The sequence below is a fragment of the Scyliorhinus canicula genome, chromosome 12, assembly GCF_902713615.1.
Source record: "Scyliorhinus canicula chromosome 12, sScyCan1.1, whole genome shotgun sequence".
In the NCBI taxonomy this organism is placed as follows: domain Eukaryota; kingdom Metazoa; phylum Chordata; class Chondrichthyes; order Carcharhiniformes; family Scyliorhinidae; genus Scyliorhinus; species Scyliorhinus canicula.
The window spans coordinates 42100322-42121241 of record NC_052157.1 but is presented as its reverse complement, the minus strand read 5'-3'; the positions used below and the strand labels follow the sequence as shown (position 1 = coordinate 42121241).

The following is a 20920-nucleotide window of genomic DNA, read 5'->3' as shown; positions in this document are numbered from 1 at the left end:
TGACAATGGACAAACACGACAAGGGTCCTTTGTTTTTCAGAACTTCCCAGTGTTAGTCCTTTCATAATGTACTTCCTTGTCACATTAAACCTTCCAAAGTGTATCACCTCACTTTCAGGATTAAATTCCATTTGCCGCTTATCCGCCCATTTGACCATCCCGTCTATATCTTTCTGTAACCCAAGACACCCAACGCAAGACACCCCCCTGTCCAATCTTTCTGCCGCTTGCAAACTTACTGATCCTACCCACACATAGTCATCTATGTTATTTATATAAATGACAAATAATAGGGGGCCCAGCACGAATCCCTGTGGTACGTCACTGGTCACTGGTTTCCAGGTATTAAAACAGCTGTCTATCACCACCCTCCGTCTCCTACTGGTAAAATAAACCAGTGTTTCTTACAGTTTTTTAATTTGCTTGCTGAATTCTGTCTGGTCCTCAAAACGTTAAACCTGTCTGCTTGAAACTGTTGACAATCTCTTGCCAGATTGTCTGTCGAATTCGGAACAGCTGGTAATGAAAAGTCAGCAGCAAAAACTGGTCCTTTTCCTGCTAATGCAGAGTGCTAGGGGCTCATGCTTATACCGCAAAGCCATTAATATTTTTGCAATCAAGCCCAAGGCAAACTGATTAGTGACTAAGAGAAGAAAATTGACTTCAGAAATCACCTTCTTGATAGAGACCATGGACTAAACCTCAAGTCTAACCTTGAACAACTCTAAAGATATAACTTTGCACTATCAATGCAAAAAAACTAAGAACCTCTGGGTAAAGTTCTTTTGCCCACAGTTTTAAGGTAGTAAGATAGTAGCTGTTTAAAATAAATGGATTAAAGTCTCCCTAAATAGGGGAAATAATTCCTAGGTTGATACTGTGCCTAACATATACCGTACAGTGTATTTTGTTCTATAAAGATGCACTTCACTTTTCATTTCAATTATTAATTTATATATTGCTTAAAAAAAATCTATACTAGGCTTGTCTACATGCCTCTTCTGGTAAATGCACTGCTAAATGAACCAACTCATACATGTCAGTCACAGCTTGGATATCCGGCCTGACACATTTATCTGCTGGGGGCGGAAATAGGGGTTCTGTAATTGTTCACGGCACCAACAGGCTAGGGAGGTGCAGAATGGACCAGGGGTCTCACTCTTGCTCATTCTCCTTGACTGCAGCTAGTATGTGAGGGCAGAATGGACTCTGTCAATAATGCCCCTCATGGCCCAATAGCCTGCCAATCACTGGCTGGGTTGGCGTATGGAAAAGCAACTTTTCAGGGTGAAGAGGTTGTAGCCGAGGACATGTCAGTGTCTTCAAGAGAGCAGGAGAAAGACATGTGGAGAAAACAGTAAAATCCTTACATGAGTTAGATGCAAGTTCCTCCACAGCGTTCCTGAGAACTATCGATCCGAAGAGCTGCAGTGTTCAAAAAGCAAACTGATTGCACCTTGGAGATATTTTATTTAAAATAATATTTTTTTCTAAATCTAAAATGCTTGAGTGAAAAATCATGTCATGAAAATTGCAATTAAAATTTTAATACTAAAAATGGAAATTAAAACCTCAGACAGATAAAGGATAGAAGTCGCTGTTGGCAATATTAATGAACAACTGTGCATGCTCTTCAGTGACATTCTCCTGTCGCTATGTTACCAGAAACGTCAGCCCATCTATTTTAACTCATTTGATGCCTGTGAAAATAGCAGTGTTATACATCCCAACTACAGTGTCACCCTTTTTTTTTAACAAACAATTTTATTGAGGTATTGATGCAAAGTGTATTTAGTTCTCCAGGAGATAATTTAATGCAATTTTGAGGACTGGTTACATTGTAATAAGCTCCATAAATCACTCATGACCCATTCCTCCTCACCAGCCCCAGCTGAAGCCTTTGTCCATGCCTTTTACGCCCTCCCGATTCTCCGATTTCAATGTCCTGTGGACCTTGACTCCCAGCTGTAGAATTGCCTTACCCAAAGCCCCCCTCCTCTTTTAAAACCAATCGCTTCACCCTTTTTAATATCTCATTTTCTAGTTTGCTGATGATATTTTCCTTGCACCTCTGAAGCATCTGGAGGCTTTTTTCTCTCTCTGTAAAACTCGATACATTCAGCTGCCCATGTCCAATCCTGCACTAGTTTGCACTCTTTCATCAGCCTGGTTCTCATTGTCTGTTCATCCCAAATTTAAAATTCTCATCCTCATGTTTCATGGCCTTGCCTTTCCTTCTCTCTCTCGCATAGGCTCATCATGTATGACCTCCCCGACTCTCCACCTGCGCTCGGGTCTCTTCTGCATCTTTCCTCCTTCACCCAACATTGGCGGCCAATGCCTTCAGCTCCCTTGAGTCCCTGCCCTTGATTTGTCTCCCTGATGTCCTTTCTCCTCTTTAAAAGCCACCTCTTCACCCTTTTCGGTATCTCATGTTCTGCTTTGCTGTTCATATTTTCCTTGCACCTCTCTGACCTAATTAAAGGTGCTCTATAAATGAAAGTTGTTCCCATTGTTGTTGGCACCCCCTTCGAGCACTCGCTGTGACGAGCGGTTAGCACTGCTGCTTCACAGTGCCAAGGACCCAGGTTCAATTCCGGCCTTGGGTGAATGTGTGGAGTATGTACGTGCTCCCCGTGTCTGCATGGGTTTCCAAAGATCTGTAGAGGGGCAGGTAATATTGAGGAAGTAGTGGGGCTGCAGGAGGACTTGGACAGACTAGGAGAGTGGACAAAGAAGTGGCAGATGGAATACAGTGTGGAAAAATGTGAGGTTATGCACTTTGGAAGGAGGAATGTAGGTATCGACTATTTTCTAAATGAGGAAATGCTTAGGAAATCAGAAGCACAAAGGGACTCGGGAGTCCTTGTTCAAGATTCTCTTAAGGTTAACATGCAGGTTCAGTCGGCAGTTAGGAAGGCAAATGCAATGTTAGCATTCATGTCGAGAGGGCCAGAATACAAAAGCCGGTATGTACTTCTGAGGCTGCATAAGGCTCTGGTCAGACCCCATTTGGAGTATTGTGAGCAGTTTTGGGCCCCGTATCTAATGATGGATGTGCTGGTCTTGGAAAGGAACTAGAGGAGGTTCATAAGGATGATCCCTGGAATGAAGAGGTTGTCGCATGAGAAATGGTTGAGGCCTCCGGGTCTGTACTCGTTGGAGTTTAGAAGGATGAGAGGGGATCTTATTGAAATTTAACAGATTACTGCGAGGCCTGGATAGAGTGGACGTGGAGAGGATGTTTCCGCTTGTAGGAAAAACTAGAACCAGAGGACACAATCTCAGACTAAAAGGACGATCCTTCAAAAGAGAGATGAGGAGATATTTCTTCAGCCAGAGGGTGGTGAATCTGTGGAACTCTTTGCTGCAGAAGGCTGTGGAGGCCAAATCACTGAGTGCTTTTGAGACCGCGATAGATAGGTTCTTGATTACTAAGGGGATCAGGGGTTATGCGAAAAATACAGGAGAATGGGGATGAGAAAAATATTAGCCATGATTGAATGGCGGAGCAGACCCGATGGGTCAAGTGGCCTAATTCTGCTCCTATGTCTTATGGGTGCTTTGGGTTCCTCCCAGAGTCCAAAGATGTCCAGGTTAGATGGCTTGGCCACGCTAAATTGCCCCTTAGTGTCCAAAGATGTGCAGGTTAGGTGGGGTTTCAGGGATAAGGCGTGGGAGTGCTCGTTCAGAGGGTTGGTGCAGACTCAATTGGGCCTCCTTCTGCACTGTTGGGATTCTATGTAAATAAAATCTTCATTTAATCTGCGAAGCTGGTTGAGGTAAAAACTGAATCTTTCTCTTGCAGTGCTTTTCTGGGACCAAAAGACCTTTTACCCTACAAAGAATATAAGGATAAATTTGGGAAGTCTAACAAACGAAAAGGTTTCAACGAAGGTCTGTGGGAGATCGAAAACAACCCTGGTGTCAAGTTCACAGGATATCAGGTAGTTACTATAATTGGTTGCCCACTGTTGCAATAAAAAAGCCCTATAGATTAGGCACATCAACGTTTATTGGCAAATAGTATCAGCAAGTTCAGGCAAAGAGCTTTTAAGTACAGTGCAATGCCAGAACAGTCTCTCTTTTGCCAGTGTTTGTTAATTGACGGTTGTATTTCACAACTGAGACAGAATTTGTGGCCGGGATTCTCCCCCAACCGGCGGGCGGGCCATACCGGCGCCAAAGAGTGGCGTTAACCACTCCGGTGCGGGCCACCCGGAAGTTGAGGAATCCTCCGCAGTTCCAGGTCCGAGGCCGGCGCTGGAGTGGTTGGCGCCACGCCAACCGGCGCCGAAGGGCCTCCGCCGGCCGGCGTGAGTTGTCGCATGCGCGGGAGGGTGCACACAGGGGATTTTGTCTCCGCGCCAGCCAGTGCAGAGGGAAAGAGTGCCCCCACGGCACAGGCCCGCCTGCAGATTGGTGGGCCCCGATCTCGGGCCATGCCACCTTAGGGGGCCCCCGGGGCCGGATCACCCCCCCCCCCCCCCCCCTCCCCCAGGACACCACAGGCCGCCCTCAGAGCCAGGTCCCGCCGGTAAGGACCTGGTCTAATTTACGCCGGCGGGACCGGACAAAAACGGGTGGCCGCTCGGCCCATCAGGGCCCGGAGAATCACCGGGGAGGCCACTGCCAATGGCCCCCAACCGGCGCAACGTGATCCCCGCTGCCGCTAAAAAACCGGTGCCGGAGAATTCTGTAGCCGGCGTCGGAGCGACAGGGCAGGATTCAAGCCGCCCCGCAGTGGTTCTCCGACCCGACAGGGGGGGGGGGGGTCAGAGAATCCCGCCCCATATCTATATATAATGCACCAAATATTAAGACCGGGGTGGCACAGTGGCACAAGGGGTGGCACGGTGGCACAGTGTTTAGCACTGCACTGCTGCCTCACAGCTCCGGGGTCCTGGGTTCAATTCCGGGTCGGGTGACTGTCTGTGTGGAGATTGCCTGCGTGAGTTTCCTCCCACAGTCCAAAGATGTACAGGTTAGGTGGATTGGCTATGCTAAATTGTCACTGAGCCTCCAAAAGGTTAGGTGGGGTTACTAGGTTCCGGGAATGGGGTGGAGGTGTGGGCTCTAGTAGGGTGCTCTTTCCAAGGGCCCGTGCAGACTCGATGGGCCGAATGGCCTCCTTCTACACTATAAATTCTATGATTCCATGATTCCATTGACATAATGACTAAGAAGAGGACTGGGCCATTCGACTCTATTTCACCATTCACTAATGTCACAGCTGATCCAACTCGTCTCAATCTCCCTGCACCAGCCCCCTGCCCTCTGATTATCTTCCAGGCCAAAGAAACTATCAAGCTGTCTTAAATTCAACTAACAATTCAAATTAGTTGGGCACTCAAAGATAAAATTATCAAGCAAAGGAGGCTCTGTGAATATAAATGTTGAGATTCTATCGACGATGTTCTCAGTCTACCAATTAGCACTGGGCTGGTTGATTTTTTTTGAAGAGTTATGTTTCCAGGAGTACAAAGGCCACAGTGAATTATGCAATATTCGATTCTCTGTTTGTTCACTTACACTCATAACCTCCAGTCCCATTCAACTAGGGACAGGATTTTCCATTGGTTGGAACCATTTCAGGCTCCTGGTTGGGATTAGCGTGACATAAGGGGGGTGGGATGTAGTTAGAAAGTGGGATTTTCCATCCCCTCCATGGTGTTTTCTGGTGGCGGAGGTAGGCTCAGCATTGTCCGCCGGCGGGTTCTTCCAGTCCCGCCGATGTCAATGGCATTTGACGCGTATCGCCCGTTCTGCCACCAGGGAACCCGCCACGGCACGTTGCCTTCAGTGAGACTGGATGATCCCGCTGACAGGAAGGGCCGGAAAATCCCACCCACACCCCGTGACTTTCCCCATCATCAGCAGCTAATTGGCTGGAGGACAGGTTTGGCGGTCACATAGCACAGCGAGCACACAATGTGGCTGTGTCTCTGAAAGTGTGGGCCTGATTTAGAAGCACGGTGTCCATCATTATAGTAGCAGCAATCTTGCAAGTTAATGACAATGCTGAAATCAGCAGAAGGGGAGACAGGGGTAAAGTTCCTGTGCCAAGTCTGCCCCACTGATGCAGCCCCTGAAGTGCTTTTGGTGAGAGATTGCCTCTTGTTCCTGGAGGGTTGCAGAAGAAGGTCACTCAGCAGAACTCAGCAAAACTGAGCAAGCCTGGTCGGAGGCGGCAGAATATGTCAGCGGCTGCGGTGTTGTCTGGAGTTGGCCTGGTGTAGTACCACAAAACGTTTAGATTCTAGCCAGGTAAGTGCAACGTGACAACCAGAGTTCGGGCTTTCAGCTCTACGTACACTAGCTGAGCAATCCGAGGGCACATGATGCTCCTGAACCAGATGTGCCCAGGATAATTACTGACCTAAAAGCAAGGGCTCAAAGTGCTAACGCTGTTTAAAACCTGGCCAGCACTGATATGTGCAGCTTCCTATTTAAATGGTGTGCTGGCTTTGGTGAGAGAGGGCAGCATTACAATACCACACTGGAGGGAAGGACGCACAATACCAGGGAGAGGGCATGCACTGGAGGAGGACTCCTTGCCACTTTGACCCCTATGGAGGAGGCAGTGACAGACATCTTGAGGTTGCCGCTGCATCAAGTGGATGATAGAGAGATGGGATTACCTGGAGGAGAGGGTGGAACAATAATGTATGGGATTTTCTGGCCTATCCCGATGGCGGGATCTTCTGGTCCCACTGAAATCAATGGAGATGTGAATGTCTCGCGCATCTGCCATGGGGGAACCCACCTCAACGGGACCGGAATATTCCGACCATTGAATTCTGTAGATGAGGGGATAGAGTGCACATTCTTCTGTCTGAGACCAGGCCAATAGTTCAGCTGCGTTGGGATGCCTCATCTCTGCAGCCGTATATGCTGTCACAGGCGAGTTCTGATGATCTCCTTGTTCTGTTTCCCACATGCTGGTCAGTAAAGGGCAGCATCACCAGGGTTCTCCAATTAGAAGGAACCGACAGACCCAGCACCATTACATCATTCAAAGTGCACCCTCCACCAGCACAGAAACACCCCCATCAGTGGGTCCTCGCGTGCCATTCGAAAGGATGACTCAGGGTGAGGAACACTTCACTAGTGAGCGGGAGATGGTAACAGAGGCAGAGGAAGCTGTGGGCAGATCCCCTTGGAGGATGGAAGACAGGTACTGTCCTGCTCAGGTGGTCACAGATGGCTCATATGTATCACTCAGGCTCAGAGCTTTGAAACACATGAGCTTATCCAGAGAGTGGCCAAACCTAGAGAGCCACAAGCAGCAGCATTCTGAGTGGATGGAGGAGCAGCGCATCAACTTGGGACTGAATCCCTGTGTAACTCTGTGCCATTAACCAGTTGATGGCGATGATGACACAAAGATGTCTGGAGTGGATGCCAATTACACCCCAAATAATTGTCCCCTCCAGTGATCAGGAGCGCCATCCAAAGACCGAGGCAGTCATTGAAGAGGATGAGGGTTTCACCAGTCATGGGGCATCAACATCACAGCCTCCTTGACCCCTCTGCTCCAGGCATCATCTGTGCAGCAGAGGCCTGTGACAAGAGACATTAATACTGGATCAGCAACCTCGGGGCACCTCCACGAAAAGGACGACCACAACATACGTCTCACATGGGCAGGTTGCCTCCATCTCACCTGTGGCCCCAAGAAGAGCACTGTAAAGAAGGGATCGAGAGCAGAGGCCACAGCGCCAGTCATTGCCTTGAACGATTTACTGCGGTTAATTTCACTTGAGTGTACACATAATGATTTATTATATTCTCCATTATTTATACGGATATATTCTCCATTATTTATAGGGATGAAAATGAGTTCCATTCTATACAGTCCAGGTGAATAGGTTGTGTTCGGGTAAAACACCCTTGGATCAGATGTGCCTTGCTGTTTATGCCATTCTGAAGAGACCGTTGACTCCTGAGCAAACCCTGACCATGTCCCTGTATAGCATGGCCATCGCTCTGCTCTGCATCTCCCTCCTCTAATAAACTGTGCACTTCACCCTCTTCAACGTCCGTACATTTCTGGAAGGCTATATCATGAAGACCGCCGAAGACCACAACATTGCATGAAACCCTTGCAGGAGTGCACTGCAGGACACTAACCGACTAGTCCAGGTACCGGAACCATATCTTCAGAAGCTTGGCAGCCTGCTTGATGGTGGTCTTGTGAACACATGGCTTTTCTTGTAGTGCCTCTGTGGCTCTGTCTTGGGCCACATACAAGGCCCTAAAATTCATCCGCAGCTGACATGGCACCCTGAACTACTGGGGATTGAAGACACCGGGGCAGTTGCCTGGAAAGTGAGTGTGCACATGGAGAATGCTCTTAAGTAAGGCTGGAAAAAAAGAGACATGCTATCGAAGCTTTTCGTCTTGCACTCATCAGGACAGTCACACGAATACCAAATTTCAAAAGGAGCAACAATTTCTGTGGCATGAGAAAAGGGTGCTGATTGGTTGGCATATCATTTCTGGTTGAGGTGTTGCCATGGAGGATGCACCAGGGAACTATTGCCCCCCCCCCCCCCCCCCCCCCCCAACACACACACTCTTGTTTACTTCAAAAGAGGCACCAGCCTGGACATTGGAAAGCTTTTGTTGTGGCTGCAGACCACCAGCTAAATGTTGAGGCAGTGGGAGCTCCTGCAGTTACTGAATATTATTGGTCATTGATTTGATGCCTTGCTGACCACGTGAGTGAAATTAATAATGCCCTGATCCTAGGAAATTTCACATTGGAGGTGAATCACACTGCCTTTTTTGCCTGAGAAGCCCTATCTATTGGAAATTGTATCTACTACCCTGCTCTCTCAAACTGGGCATCAGTAACCTGCGAGATGCAACGGTGTGTTACTGCTTGAAAGCCGCCGCCAATGTCCTTGGAGTGACCAGAGGTGAAGAAGTTTGAAGCTTCAGTGATTAAACAGACACTGGCAGGATTTGTTGAGCAGTGCTACGAGGTCTAATATTATCCACTAAGGTACAAATCTCAGTTACCATCTACCTATTTGACACAGTCTCATGCAGCACTGATTCTCCAGCGTATCCATGCAGCAATTTCTCCTGCACAGTTAATGCTTTGCTCTGGCCCCGCTGCCTACCTGCCCCTCTTTCCTACCCTTTGACCTCCACATTCCTGGGTCTCTGCATCTGCTTCCAAGGATGTTATTCTTCACTGCCGGGAACTGATAATTTGAATGATGGATGGGAAAGCACTTTAAACACTATTACAGCATTACGGGTACATGTGTATCTGTGAATAGTTAACATCAAATATTGCAGCTTACTGCTGATGAACTTACAGTTAATAAGTAAGTCATTATTCATTCACATGTTTGTTGCTGCTATTCAACTACATTATCCTGGCTTGCGTTTTTGAAATGGGAGATAATGGGTGGAATTCTCCCCCCCCCCCCCCCCCCCCCAACACCACGTCAGGTGGGAGAGTCGCCGGGGCGCCGAGCGAGTCCCGCCACGCAACCCTGGCACCCGCACGCGATTCTCCCACTCCCCCCAAACTGGCGCTGCGAGATTCACGGCTGGCCGCTGGGAGAATGGCCGCTCGCCATTTGTAACAGGCGAGCGGCGATTCTCCGGCCCGGATGGGCCGAGCGGCTTGCCCAACACGACAGGTTCCCGCCGGCGTGGTCCACACCTGGTCACTGCTGGTGGGAACAGCGCGGGAATGCTGGGGGCAGCCTGTGGGGGGGGGGGGGGGTTTGCACCGGGGGGGGCCTCAAAAGGGGTCTGGCCCGTGCTCAGTGCCCACCGATCGGCGGGCTGGCCTCTCTGAAGGAGGACCTCCTTTCCTTCGCCGCCCTGCAAAATCCATCCGGCATCTTCTTGCGGGGCAGCCGTGGGTTGGACGTCAACCGTGCATGCGCGGGTTGGCGCCGGCCAACCTGCGCATGCGCGGGTGGCGTCATTTACGCAGTGCCGCTCCTCAGGCCCCCCCCCCCGGGGTCGGGAGAATAGGGGGCTCGGAGCGGCCGCCAACGCCGGAGTGAAACACCCCGGTTTTCACTCCGGCGTCGGGACTTAGTCTCCCAATGGGAGAATTGCACCCAATGGTTCTTCTTGCAACTCTTCTTCCCAGTATTGTTTTTTTAAATTTAGAGTATCCGATTATTTTTATCCAGTTAAGGGGCAATTTAGCGTGGCTAATTCACCTACGCTGCACATCTTTGGGTTGTTGGGGTGAGATCCACAAACATGGGGAGATGTGCAAACTCCATATTGACAGTGACCCGGGGCCAGGATCAAACCCGGGTCTTCGGCGCCATGAGGCAGCAGTGCTAACCACTGTGCCACCTTGCCGCCCGTAATATAAGGAGGTTTATAGCAGACACAACATTTTCTATTTGTTACCACTCATATTTCAGATAGTCAAACCAGTTTTCAGACCAGATAATTAACTCGCTACCTGAGAGCTTTAACTTAATAAACATTCTCTTAAATAAAACCTTATTAAATATATGCACATCTCAAAATAATTGCCTAGTTTGCTCCAAGTAAATAGTACATCAGACTTAAATACATTTTTTATGCAGATTGTTATCATTCAACTTGTGAAATTGTAGTCAACGAAGGTGTCCCAAGAGTTTTTGAAGTTTTCGGGAATGCAGCATCAACTGCATTAGTGATTTTAAATGGCTGCATTTAAAATGCAACACATAAAATGTGTCACAATGGCAAAGAATGCCACATCATCCTCTTTTCGAAAGAGTTAATACCTAAATCTCCTTTTTGCAACCAGAGGTTCACATTCAGAAGAATGCAGATGCTCGGAGATGTAAGTTACTCCATAGTGAGGTCATATCTTTGAGACTTTATAATGTCTCCAAATGTTTATCAAAGCTGTATGAGAAGGTGAATATTCATGAGCACTTGTAAAACCTGATGTTACACATGACTACACCATGAGGCAGGCTTGAGGGGCTGAATGGCGGCCTCCTGCTTCTTCATCATATGTAAGAAGAGATGGAGAGCAGCAGTGATGGGCACAGATTCTCAGAAAATAGTCTCCCAAAAATATAAGTGCAAAGTCCCCTCCCCCCATACATTTTTTCAAATGTCTTTTATTTTTATGGACAAATCAGGAAACGGCATAGTCCCTCTAAAATTACCTCTGGTAGAATCTGCAGTTTGTTTTTTGGTGCAAAGTAGTGTAGTCAATCCCCAATCCAAAGGTTTGAGCACAAAATCCAGGTAACCTCAGAGCCAGTGAAGATGTTAAAACAAGGTGCTATCTGGCCTCTCAATTGGATAGACGTTGGTGTCCTGGCCAATATTACTCTCCAACCATCATTCCTCATAAACTGATTAATTGGTCATTACCTCAGTACTATTGGTGAAACTTTGCTGTGCTCAAATTGGCTGCTGTATACAAAATGTGGCTGCAAAGTATTTCATTGGCATAAAGAAATTTGGGATGTCCTGAGGCTGTGAAAGGCACTTAATGAAGATTATTCATGAAGGCCCCGCCTTCTCAATCTTGCCACCTCGCATGAGGTATGGTGACCCTCAGGTTAAATCACCACCAGTCAGCTCTCCAACTCAAAGGGGAAAGCAGCCTATGGTCATCTGGGATTATGGCGAGTTTACGTTTAAAAAATGCAAGTTCCTATGTTTTTTTTCTCTTTTACCTAGAGTAGTTGACTCATGAACTGTATAGTGTTTTACTATTGAGTTGATCGTGCTAGGGACTGGATAGCCCTTAGAACACACCAGGGGTTTTATACAAAGTCCATTTCATTTGTGTCAGCAAATCGTTACTCCATCATTTTATCCATACACACACAGCTCAGAACTGATAGTTGATCTCAGCCGTGTAGATATTCCCAGAGCCCTAAGGATTGCATGTCTCTTATGTAAGTTTGAAAGTCCTGACAGTTAGTATTTTTCTATGTTGTGAAGAGCCACACCATTAATTCCGCCACTTCTGCTTATGAATCTCTGGCTCTGTTCTGATTTATAATATTTGCTATCACTTGGTGAAATCCTCGTACACTTATAGAGCATTTGTGTTTTGACTTAACAACAGCACGGTTTAACTTCTTTGCCAGATTGATATTGGCAGCCAGCATTCGATTTTCAGCTTCATTGGCTACCAGCTAACCTAGATGGTGGGATGGATTAGCTGCCATTCAAAGACCCACCAGGACAAAAATGCTGAGGCCAAAATTTTCCCCACGACGATGGGGCGTGCTCTGTTGTCAGCGGGTGGGATTGGAGTTGGGCCAGGGTTCGCCCATGCGTGGTTTTTGGATGAAGCTAGTCATTTAAATCACCAGCTGCCTCCATTGAAGTGGGTTTCTGGGAAGCCAGGAGTATGAAACCCAAAGTGTGTAGATTATATCAGGTTAGAGGAGGTTTGAACTTTGTGCATTTGTTTGGAGATCTAGGGGATACCCCTTTGCAGAGGTATGGTAGCCCTTGGATATAATCCCAGGACACCTTTAGGGAGATAGGTCACCCTTTGGGATTGTTTAAAGTAAATATAATTGTGCATAAAAAGTGCATAAACTCATGAGAACTTTTAAAATAAATTTAGAGTAACAAATTTTTTTTCCAATTAAAGGGCAATTTTGCATAGCCACCTAACCTGCACATTTTTGGGTTGCGGGAGTGAAACCCATGCAGGCATGGGGAGAATGTGCAAACTCCACATGGTCAATGACCCAGGGCCGGGATTCGAACCAGGTCCTCAGCGCTGCAGTCCCAGTGCTAATCACTGCGTCACACGCCACCCCTACTCATTACAGTTTTAAAGCTGGCAAGTAACTTTTAGAGAACTGTCAAATTGTGAAGGAATTTGCAAAGTTATAAAGGAACTGTCAAATGATACTAGATAAGTTGGCATGGAGCTGGTAACGGCAAAAGGTGCTGGCTGGTTTTGAAAGGTTGGGTTCGCAAGCCGGGAATTGTCCCATCTCTGTGCCTAAATCTGGGTACTAGTGTAACACACATGCATGATCCCCATTTTAAATGGGGGATGAAAATCTGATTTTCACTCTGCACCATTTTGGTCTATTGGTGCAGGGTTTTGGAAACCCATTCAAGGCACTCCGGGTATGTTGAGTTCATGAAGAATATGGAAATCCTGCTGAGGGTCAGTAACATGCTGAAAGGGTAATGGAAGGTGTTTTCACACCATCAAATGTCACAATTAGGAGCTTATAATCATAGATGTCATAGAATCATAGATACTGTATTATAATATAGATGTATTCTTTATACAGTGATTCATCAGAGGGGTCTGTCCTTCATAATTAAGTTGATCCCACATTGATCAGCATTGTATAATTATTCACATGCATTACAATACTTTTCCAATGGGGAACGTACTATAATGTGGTGAAAAACATTACAAGATGACCTGTCAGCCTGTGCAGTCATCTTTTGCACTGTTATTGAAATGGAGAGAACATCTCTGACTGATAAAGAATTAAAACTTTTGAAAACGATTAAACCACCTACTTCAATCCGTTGATTGTCAGGCACTCTGCTTTGAAATTGAAATGAACACTTCTGTTCTTTCTATCTCAGAGAATAGACAATTGTTTGGACCGCTTTGGCCATTATCATTGCTTAACTGACAGTAGGTGTTCCATTCATCTGAGAATTAATGATAGCTTTAAGAGGTTGTAGTAGCAGATTGTGCCTTGATGTGGTTTCTGGTTTGTTGACACAAGTTAATGCGATTACAAGTATTACAATATTTTTTCACACGATATCCATGATAGGGGGTGGGATTCTCCATTCTGGGAAGTCAGAATGTATTCCCCGATTTGACGGGGAATCAGGCATCAGGGGAAAATCGGGATCAGCGCCAATTCAAACTTGATACTTCAACTCCCCCCCCCCAACCCCCCCGCTGGTGGCATGAATGAGGTCCATGATGCGTGCCGGGAAGGATGTAAATAATCCATGGAGGAGTAGGTCGCACATTCGGCATCTCCCATCTGGAACGGACTCTCAGGCCTTTTTCAGGAGTTTCCACGGACTTTTTGGGACAGATTGGTGAAGCGAACACTGCCAAAAGGATTCCCTCTCTGTTGTATGGGTAGCTGGGCCAGGAGTGGCCGGCTGAAGCGTTTAAGTTCCAACAGACAGAAGCGTGCGGAGCGGGCGCCGAGGCACGGCATGGTGACCGTTATAGACAAGGGTGCATGGGCGCAGTAGGGAACAGGAGCAACAGGAGTTCCTTTGGGGCTGCTTTGCTGATCTTAAAAAGGGCATGCTGGCCCCGATGAAGGCATCACTAGAACAAATGATCGCAACTCAGGCGACACAAGGGAAAGCGATTAAGGAGATGGAGAAAAAGCTATCCGACCATGAGGACGAGTTTGTCGTATTGGCCCTTAGGGTGGAGGCACAGGATGACCTCCACAGAAGTGGCAGGAGAGGCTGAAGGACCTAGAAAATAGGTCCAGGAGACAGAACTTGAGAATTGTGGGCCTCCCCAAAGGTGTGGAGGGGTCGGATGCGGGAGCATTTGTGTCCAAGATGCTGGAGACGCTGATAGGGACGGGGTAGTCCCTCGACCCCTGGAGCTGGACGGGGCGCACTGAGCCCTCGCAAAGAAGCCCAAGGCGAATGAACCACTGAGGGCCATGGTGGCGAGATTTCATCGCTTCGCGAACAAGGAACTTGTCTTGCGGTGGGCAAAAAAAGAACAGAGCAGCAGGTGGGAGAACAGCATGATACACATCTACCAGGACCTGAGTGCGGAGCTGGCCAAGAGGCGAGCTGGATTCAACTGGGTGAAGGCGACCCTCTTCAGCAAGGCCGTGAAATTTGGGATGCTGCACCCAGCGAGGCTATTGGTCACGTACAAGGAACGGCATCACTATTTTGAGACGCCGGACGAGGCGTGGTCATTCGTCAAACAAGAAAAGCTGGACTGGAATTAAAGGACAGTTAAGCTTTGGTGGAATGTGGCGGTAACACGGTACCGTTTCTAATATAAGATTGTATACAGTGTTGGGTGCGTGTAAGGGCTGTGGTGGTGGCTGGAGGGTGCAGTGTTTTCAGCAAAGTTGAGACACGGAGGGGGGAGGGGCCCCCGTACTTAGTGCGAATTTCCGGGAAGTTGGAGCCTTGGTTCAACAAGTGTCTCCTCACGGGGCAATGTTAGTGTCTTCTGTTTATTTTTTGTTTCGTATTACTATTTACTCACTGGGGCTGGAGAGGTAGTTTAATTGGTTTATTCATGTGGGGAGAAGGGTCCAGACAATGAGGCGATAGTCTGATCGGCGCCAGGGGCAGGAGCTGCCAGGGTCAGCATGGGTCAGCTGAGTCTCGGAAGCGTAGTGGGGGGTGAGCAAGTGCCCAGCTGGTGCTTGGCGGGGGGTTTTGGGTCGTGGGGCTGTTGGGGGAGGGGGGTGGAGGGGACGGGGGTATGCTGCTTTGCTGACAGAGGAGGTATCAATTACGGGGTACCAATTGAGGGTCGGGGCGGCGGCTTCCTGTGGGGGTGCTCGAGGAAGCGAAGGGTGCGTGCTCGAGGTTGGCCAAGAAAGGGCGATGGCTAGTTGGCAGGGGGGTTGGGGGGCTAGCCCCTCGTCCAGGCTGATCACGTGGAATGTGAGGGGTTTGAATGGGCCGGTCAAAAGAATGCACGTGTTCGCGAATCGAAAGGGGTTAAAGGCAGCCGTAGCAATGTTTCAGGAGGCAAATTTAAACCTCGCAGATCACACGAGATTGAGAAAGGGATGGGTAGGCCAGGTGTTCCATTCAGGGCTGGATTCGAAGACCAGGGGGGTAGCAATTCTGATCCGTGAGGGTGTGGCATTCGAGGCTGGGAGAATTGTGGCAGATAAGGGGGGCAGATAGATAATGGTGAGTGGAAAGTGGGAGGGGGTCCGGGTGGTGTTTGTGAACGTCTATGTTCCGAATTGGGATGATCTTGAATTTGTGAGACGCATGCTAGGCAAAATCCCGGACTTAGAGTCACACAACCTGATCATGGGGGGAGACTTTAACATAGTCATCGACCCTGAGCTGGACCGGTCGAAGTCCAGGACAGGGAAGCGACCAGCAGTGACTAAGGAATTGAAGGGTTTTATGGAGCAGATGGGGGGGGGGGGGGGGGGGTGGATCCCTGGAGGTTCGCTCGGCCGAGAGCGAAGGAGTTCTCTTTTTTCTCCCACGTTCATAAGGTTTATTCCCGCATAGACTTCTTTGTCTTCAGCAGGGCGTTAATCCCAAAGATGGTGGGGACAGAATACTCAGCAATCACAGTCTCGGACCATGCCCCAGACTGGGTGGACCTGCGGCTTAGTGAGGAGAGAGGGCAGCGCCCACTCTGGAGACTGGATGTGGGGCTGCTGGCGGACGAAGAGGTTTGCGGGCGGATTAGCAGGAACATCCAGGATTACCTGGAAACATACGATACGGGTGAGGTAGCAGCGGCAACGGTCTGGGAGGCTCTGAAGGCAGTTGTCAGAGGGGAATTCATCTCAATTCGATCCCAGAGGGAAAAGAGAGAAAGAGTGGAGAGGGAGAGACTGGCGGGGAAGATACTCCGAGTGGACAGGAGATATGCGGAGACTCCCGAGGCGGGGCTACTGAGGGAGCAGCGGAGTCTGCAGGCGGAGTTTGAACTGCTGACCACAGGGAAAACGGTAGCACGGCTCACGAAGGCAAGGGGGGCAGTCTATGAGTTGAGTATGGGGCGAAAGCGAGTAAAATGCTGGCACACCAACTGCGAAAGAGAGAGGTGGCCAGGGAAATCGGGGGAGTAAAGAACAAGGAGGGTAACACGGTCTTGGACCCAGGGTGGGTGAACGGAGTCTTTGAGGAATTCTATAGTAAACTATACGAGTCGGAGCCCCCAACGGGAGCAGAAGGGATGAGGCAATTTTTGGACCAGTTGAGGTTTCCAAAGGTGGAAGAGGACCGGGTGGACGGGCTGGGGGCCCTGATTGAATTGGGGGAGATTGTCAAGGGTATAGAGGTCATGCAATCGGGTAAAGCCCCAGGGCCGGATTGTTACCAGGTAGAATTCTATAAGAAATGTTCGGAAATATTGAGCCCACTCATAATGAGGACCTTCAATGAGGCTAGGGAGAAAGGAACCCTCCCCCCAACAATGTCACAGGCTTTGATCGCACTCATTCTTAAACGAGGGAAGGCACTGGAACATTTGCGGGTCATACAGGCCGATTTCGCTTTTAAACGTGGATGCCAAATTGCCAGCTAAGATTCTGGCCACAAGAATTGAAGATTGTGTCCCTGGGGTGATAGAGGAAGACCAGACTGGGTTTGTTAAAGGCAGACACTCAATACCAATGTCCAAAGACTTTTGAATATTATTATGATGCCCTCGGAGGAGGGGAGGTGGAGGTGGTAACAGCGATGAACGCAGAGAAAGCCTTTGACCGGGTGGAGTGGGAGTACCTCTGGGAAACGCTGGGGAGGTTCGGGTTTGGCGAGGGCTTTATTGGCTGGGTGAAATTGCTGTACCAGGCGCCTGTAGCAAGTGTATGTACAAACCGGCTGAGGTTGGGGTACTTGGAGCTTCACTAGGGAACGAGGCAGGGGCATCCCCTCTCCCTGTTACTATTTGCCCTAGCTATAGAACCACTAGCTATGGTGCTGAGAGCCTCGAGGAACTGGCGGGAACTGGTTCGGGGGGGGGGGGGGGGGGGGGGTGGAATATCGGGTCTCGCTATACGTGACTGATTTTGCTCCTGTACATTTCGGACCCTGTGGAAGGGATGGGGGAGCTTCTGTGGATCCTGAGGGATTTTGGTAGTTTTTCAGGGTACAAACTGAACATGGGAAAGAGCGAGTTGTTTCTGATCCAGGCCAAGGGGCAGGAGAAGAGACTGAAAGAGCTGCCGCTCAGGATGGTAGAGTTTTTGTTACCTGGGTATACAGATGGCCAGGAAATGGGATGCTCTGCACAGGCTAAACCTGACCCGGTTGGTGGAGCAAATGGAAGGGGACTTTAAAAGGTGGGACATGCTCCCGCTGTCACTGGCAGGGAGGGTGCAGACCGTGAAATTGACTGTCCTCCCCAGATTTTTGTTTGTCTTTCAGTGCCTCCCCATCTTCATCCCTAAGGCCTTTTTTAAGCGGGTGAGTAGGATCATTACGGGCTTTGTGTGGGAGAATAAGACCCCGCGAGTAAGGAGATCGCTGTTGGAGCGCAGTCCGGGGGGGGGGGGGGTGTTGGCATTGACGAACTTTCGCAATTACTACTGGGCGGCCAATATAGCTATTATTAGGAAATGGGGGGGGAGGGGGGGGGGGAGAGCAGCTGGAGGTCATGTAAAGGTACTAGTCTAGGAACTTTGATAACAGCTCCTTTGCCGTTTTCGCCGACCGTTACTCCACAAGTCCGGTGGTGATGGCGACTCTGTGGATCTGGGGACAGTGGAGGAGGTACGAGGGAGGCGATTCTCCGATATGGCGGCCAAGTATTAGCGCCGTCGTGAAGGGCTCGCACATGTCCTATTCTGGCACCCACAGGGGGCCAGCACGCCGCTGGAGCGGTTCATGCCGCTTCAGCCTCTGTACGGGCCGCGCCAACATGTGCATGCGCAGTTGGGGCAGCTCAATCCTGCGCATGCACAGGTGGGCCACGCCATCCTGCGCATGCGCGGGGAACTTCTTACGCACGCCGGCCCCAACGCAATATGGCGTGGGCGTTCAGGGGCCGGTGAAGGAGCCCCTCCCCCACAAGCCGCCCCCCACATTCCCGCAGAGTTCCCGCTGGCAGCGACCAGGGGTGGACAGCGCTGGCTGGACCCTGTCATGTCGGAGCGGCCGCTCGGCCCATACGGGCCGGAGAATCACCGCTCGCCATTTGCGCCGATTCTCTGAGTGGCCTGCCGCGATTCGCGCGACACCTGTTTTGGGGGGGTGGAAGAATCACATGCGGGGGTCGGGGCGGTGTGGCGTGATTCGCGCGGCGCCCCGGCGATTCTCTCACCCGGCGGGGGTGGGGAGGAGACCGCCCCCGAAGGTGGAGGGAGTGTCGGTCTGGACGCCGACGCTAGGGTTCTCTCGGAGGTGGCAGCCATTCGTCGACTTTCTCGGGGAAAATTAAAATGTCAGCAGCAGCAGCAATCCATTGGGGTGAGGCGGGGGGGAAGAGTGCTTCATTGGGATGGTGTGGGAAGACTGGGTCGCTTGGGGTAATGTCTATTTAATGGTTATTGTATATTCTCTTTTTGCACTATGTTAATGTTCACTCTAGTTTGTTTTGTTATTATGGTTACTACTGCTTTAATATGAAAAATTCTGCAAAACCTTAATAAAAATACTTTAAAAAAAGAACACCAATTTCAAAACTTGGAATTATTATGATCTGTAGGGAAGCTAATGATATATATATAGATGGGCAGATGGGATGGACGGACACATGGCATACCAAATCTAATGCAGAGAAGTGCGAAATGATACATTTTAATTGGAAGAACAAAAAAAAGCAATATGAAATGAAGGATATAAATCTTAAGTGAGTACAGGAGCAGAAGGACCAAGAGTACATGTCCATAAGTCTCAAGAAAAAATAATTTTAAATATCATTGGCTGAGAAAGCGATTAGTCAAACATCCTAGGTTTTATAAATGGAGGCCGAGATCCAAATTTTTCTGTGGGTTTGAGAAAACCCATCCTGTGCACTTTTGTGACTTCCAAAATGCACATGTGACTTTGTCCAAGGGTCAGATTCTCAGTGCATTTTGCGAGCCAAAATGGAAAGCTTGAGAAGAGTAGGTCAGAGCAAGGCCGGTTAGAAGGCCTGCCTCATGTGCAAGCTAGGTGCGGTTACAGGGATAAGGAGGCGGTGTGGGACTAGGTAGGGTGCTCTTTCAGTGGCCGGTGCAGTCTCGATGGGCCGAATGGCCTCCATCTGCACTGTGGAGCTTCTATTATTTCTCATTACCCCAACACAGCAGCCCAGCTTCCAGCATCATTTCAGAATCCCTTGAACCTTACCACCATTCTCCCCTCCCCATTCCACTTCACTACCCTTCCGATCACCCATGCCTAGGTCATCGCTACTTGCTGTGTAGCAAGTTTCTTCCTCACACCTCCCCTGTATCTTTATCATATATTTCTAAAATCCTATCCACCACGGATGTTGAACTGATCAGCCTGTAGTAAATAGGAATATCCTTTACACCCTTTGCTACAAATGAAACATTTGCCACTCTCCAATCCTCTGGCAACTCTCCCTTTTTTAGAAATGATTGGAAGCCTTTCTGTTATCGCCAGCCCCACCTCCCTTAACCTTGCATGCAAGCCATCTAGATCAGGTGCTGTAACAACTCTTAAGCATCACCAGCCTTTCCAATACTTCCCGCTTGATCAATTTTCATACCAGCCATTATCTCAAGAATCGCTGCTTTAACCAATATTTTGCCAGCACCCACTTCCTTAGTAATCACCAATACAAAATATAAATTAGGCATTCTCGCCGTACCCTTTTGCTCTCTGTATTTATCTTTCTCTTTGTCCCTGTTAAGCCTCACCTTACCTCTCAATGACCAGTTACTATTTACATGCTGGTAGAAGATTTTTGTGTTACTTTTTATGTCGACTGCCACTTTCTTTTTGCCAGACTTGTTTTCTCCTTCACTTCCCCTCTCAACTTAATCATACGCCCTCTTTTTGTTTGACTCAACTTATTCTCCATCTCTGTATTGATTTTAATGGATGGAATGTTATGGGATGTGTACCTGTGAATTTCCTGCATTGTTCACTGCTTACTCACTTCCTGCTGGGAATGTGATTCTGTAAGATCACCTCTTTAATGTCATCCTAGCATTTTTGTTTGCTATTTTGTTGTCCCACTCCTCACGTTTTCTCCTCGTTTCATTGGCTGTTCTTCCAATTGCATCAATTGAGTTATTTTTGGCCATGGCTTTTGTTG

The 20920-nt window shown here is 48.7% G+C and overlaps 2 protein-coding genes across 5 annotated transcripts in view; one reads left to right on the top strand and one right to left on the bottom strand.

Annotated features, from left to right (window-relative positions):
- The window catches only part of LOC119974214 (transmembrane 6 superfamily member 1-like), a 148094-nt gene that overhangs the window by 23751 nt on the left and 103423 nt on the right, over positions 1 to 20920 (bottom strand). The window lies entirely within an intron of this gene.
- Positions 1 to 20920, top strand: part of LOC119974215 (hepatoma-derived growth factor-related protein 3-like) — a 108798-nt gene that overhangs the window by 67549 nt on the left and 20329 nt on the right. For both annotated transcript variants that reach the window (XM_038812965.1, XM_038812966.1), the window contains exon 3: positions 3809 to 3947. In XM_038812965.1, the coding sequence (XP_038668893.1) occupies positions 3809 to 3947 (139 nt within the window). The remainder of the gene's footprint in view (positions 1 to 3808; positions 3948 to 20920) is intronic.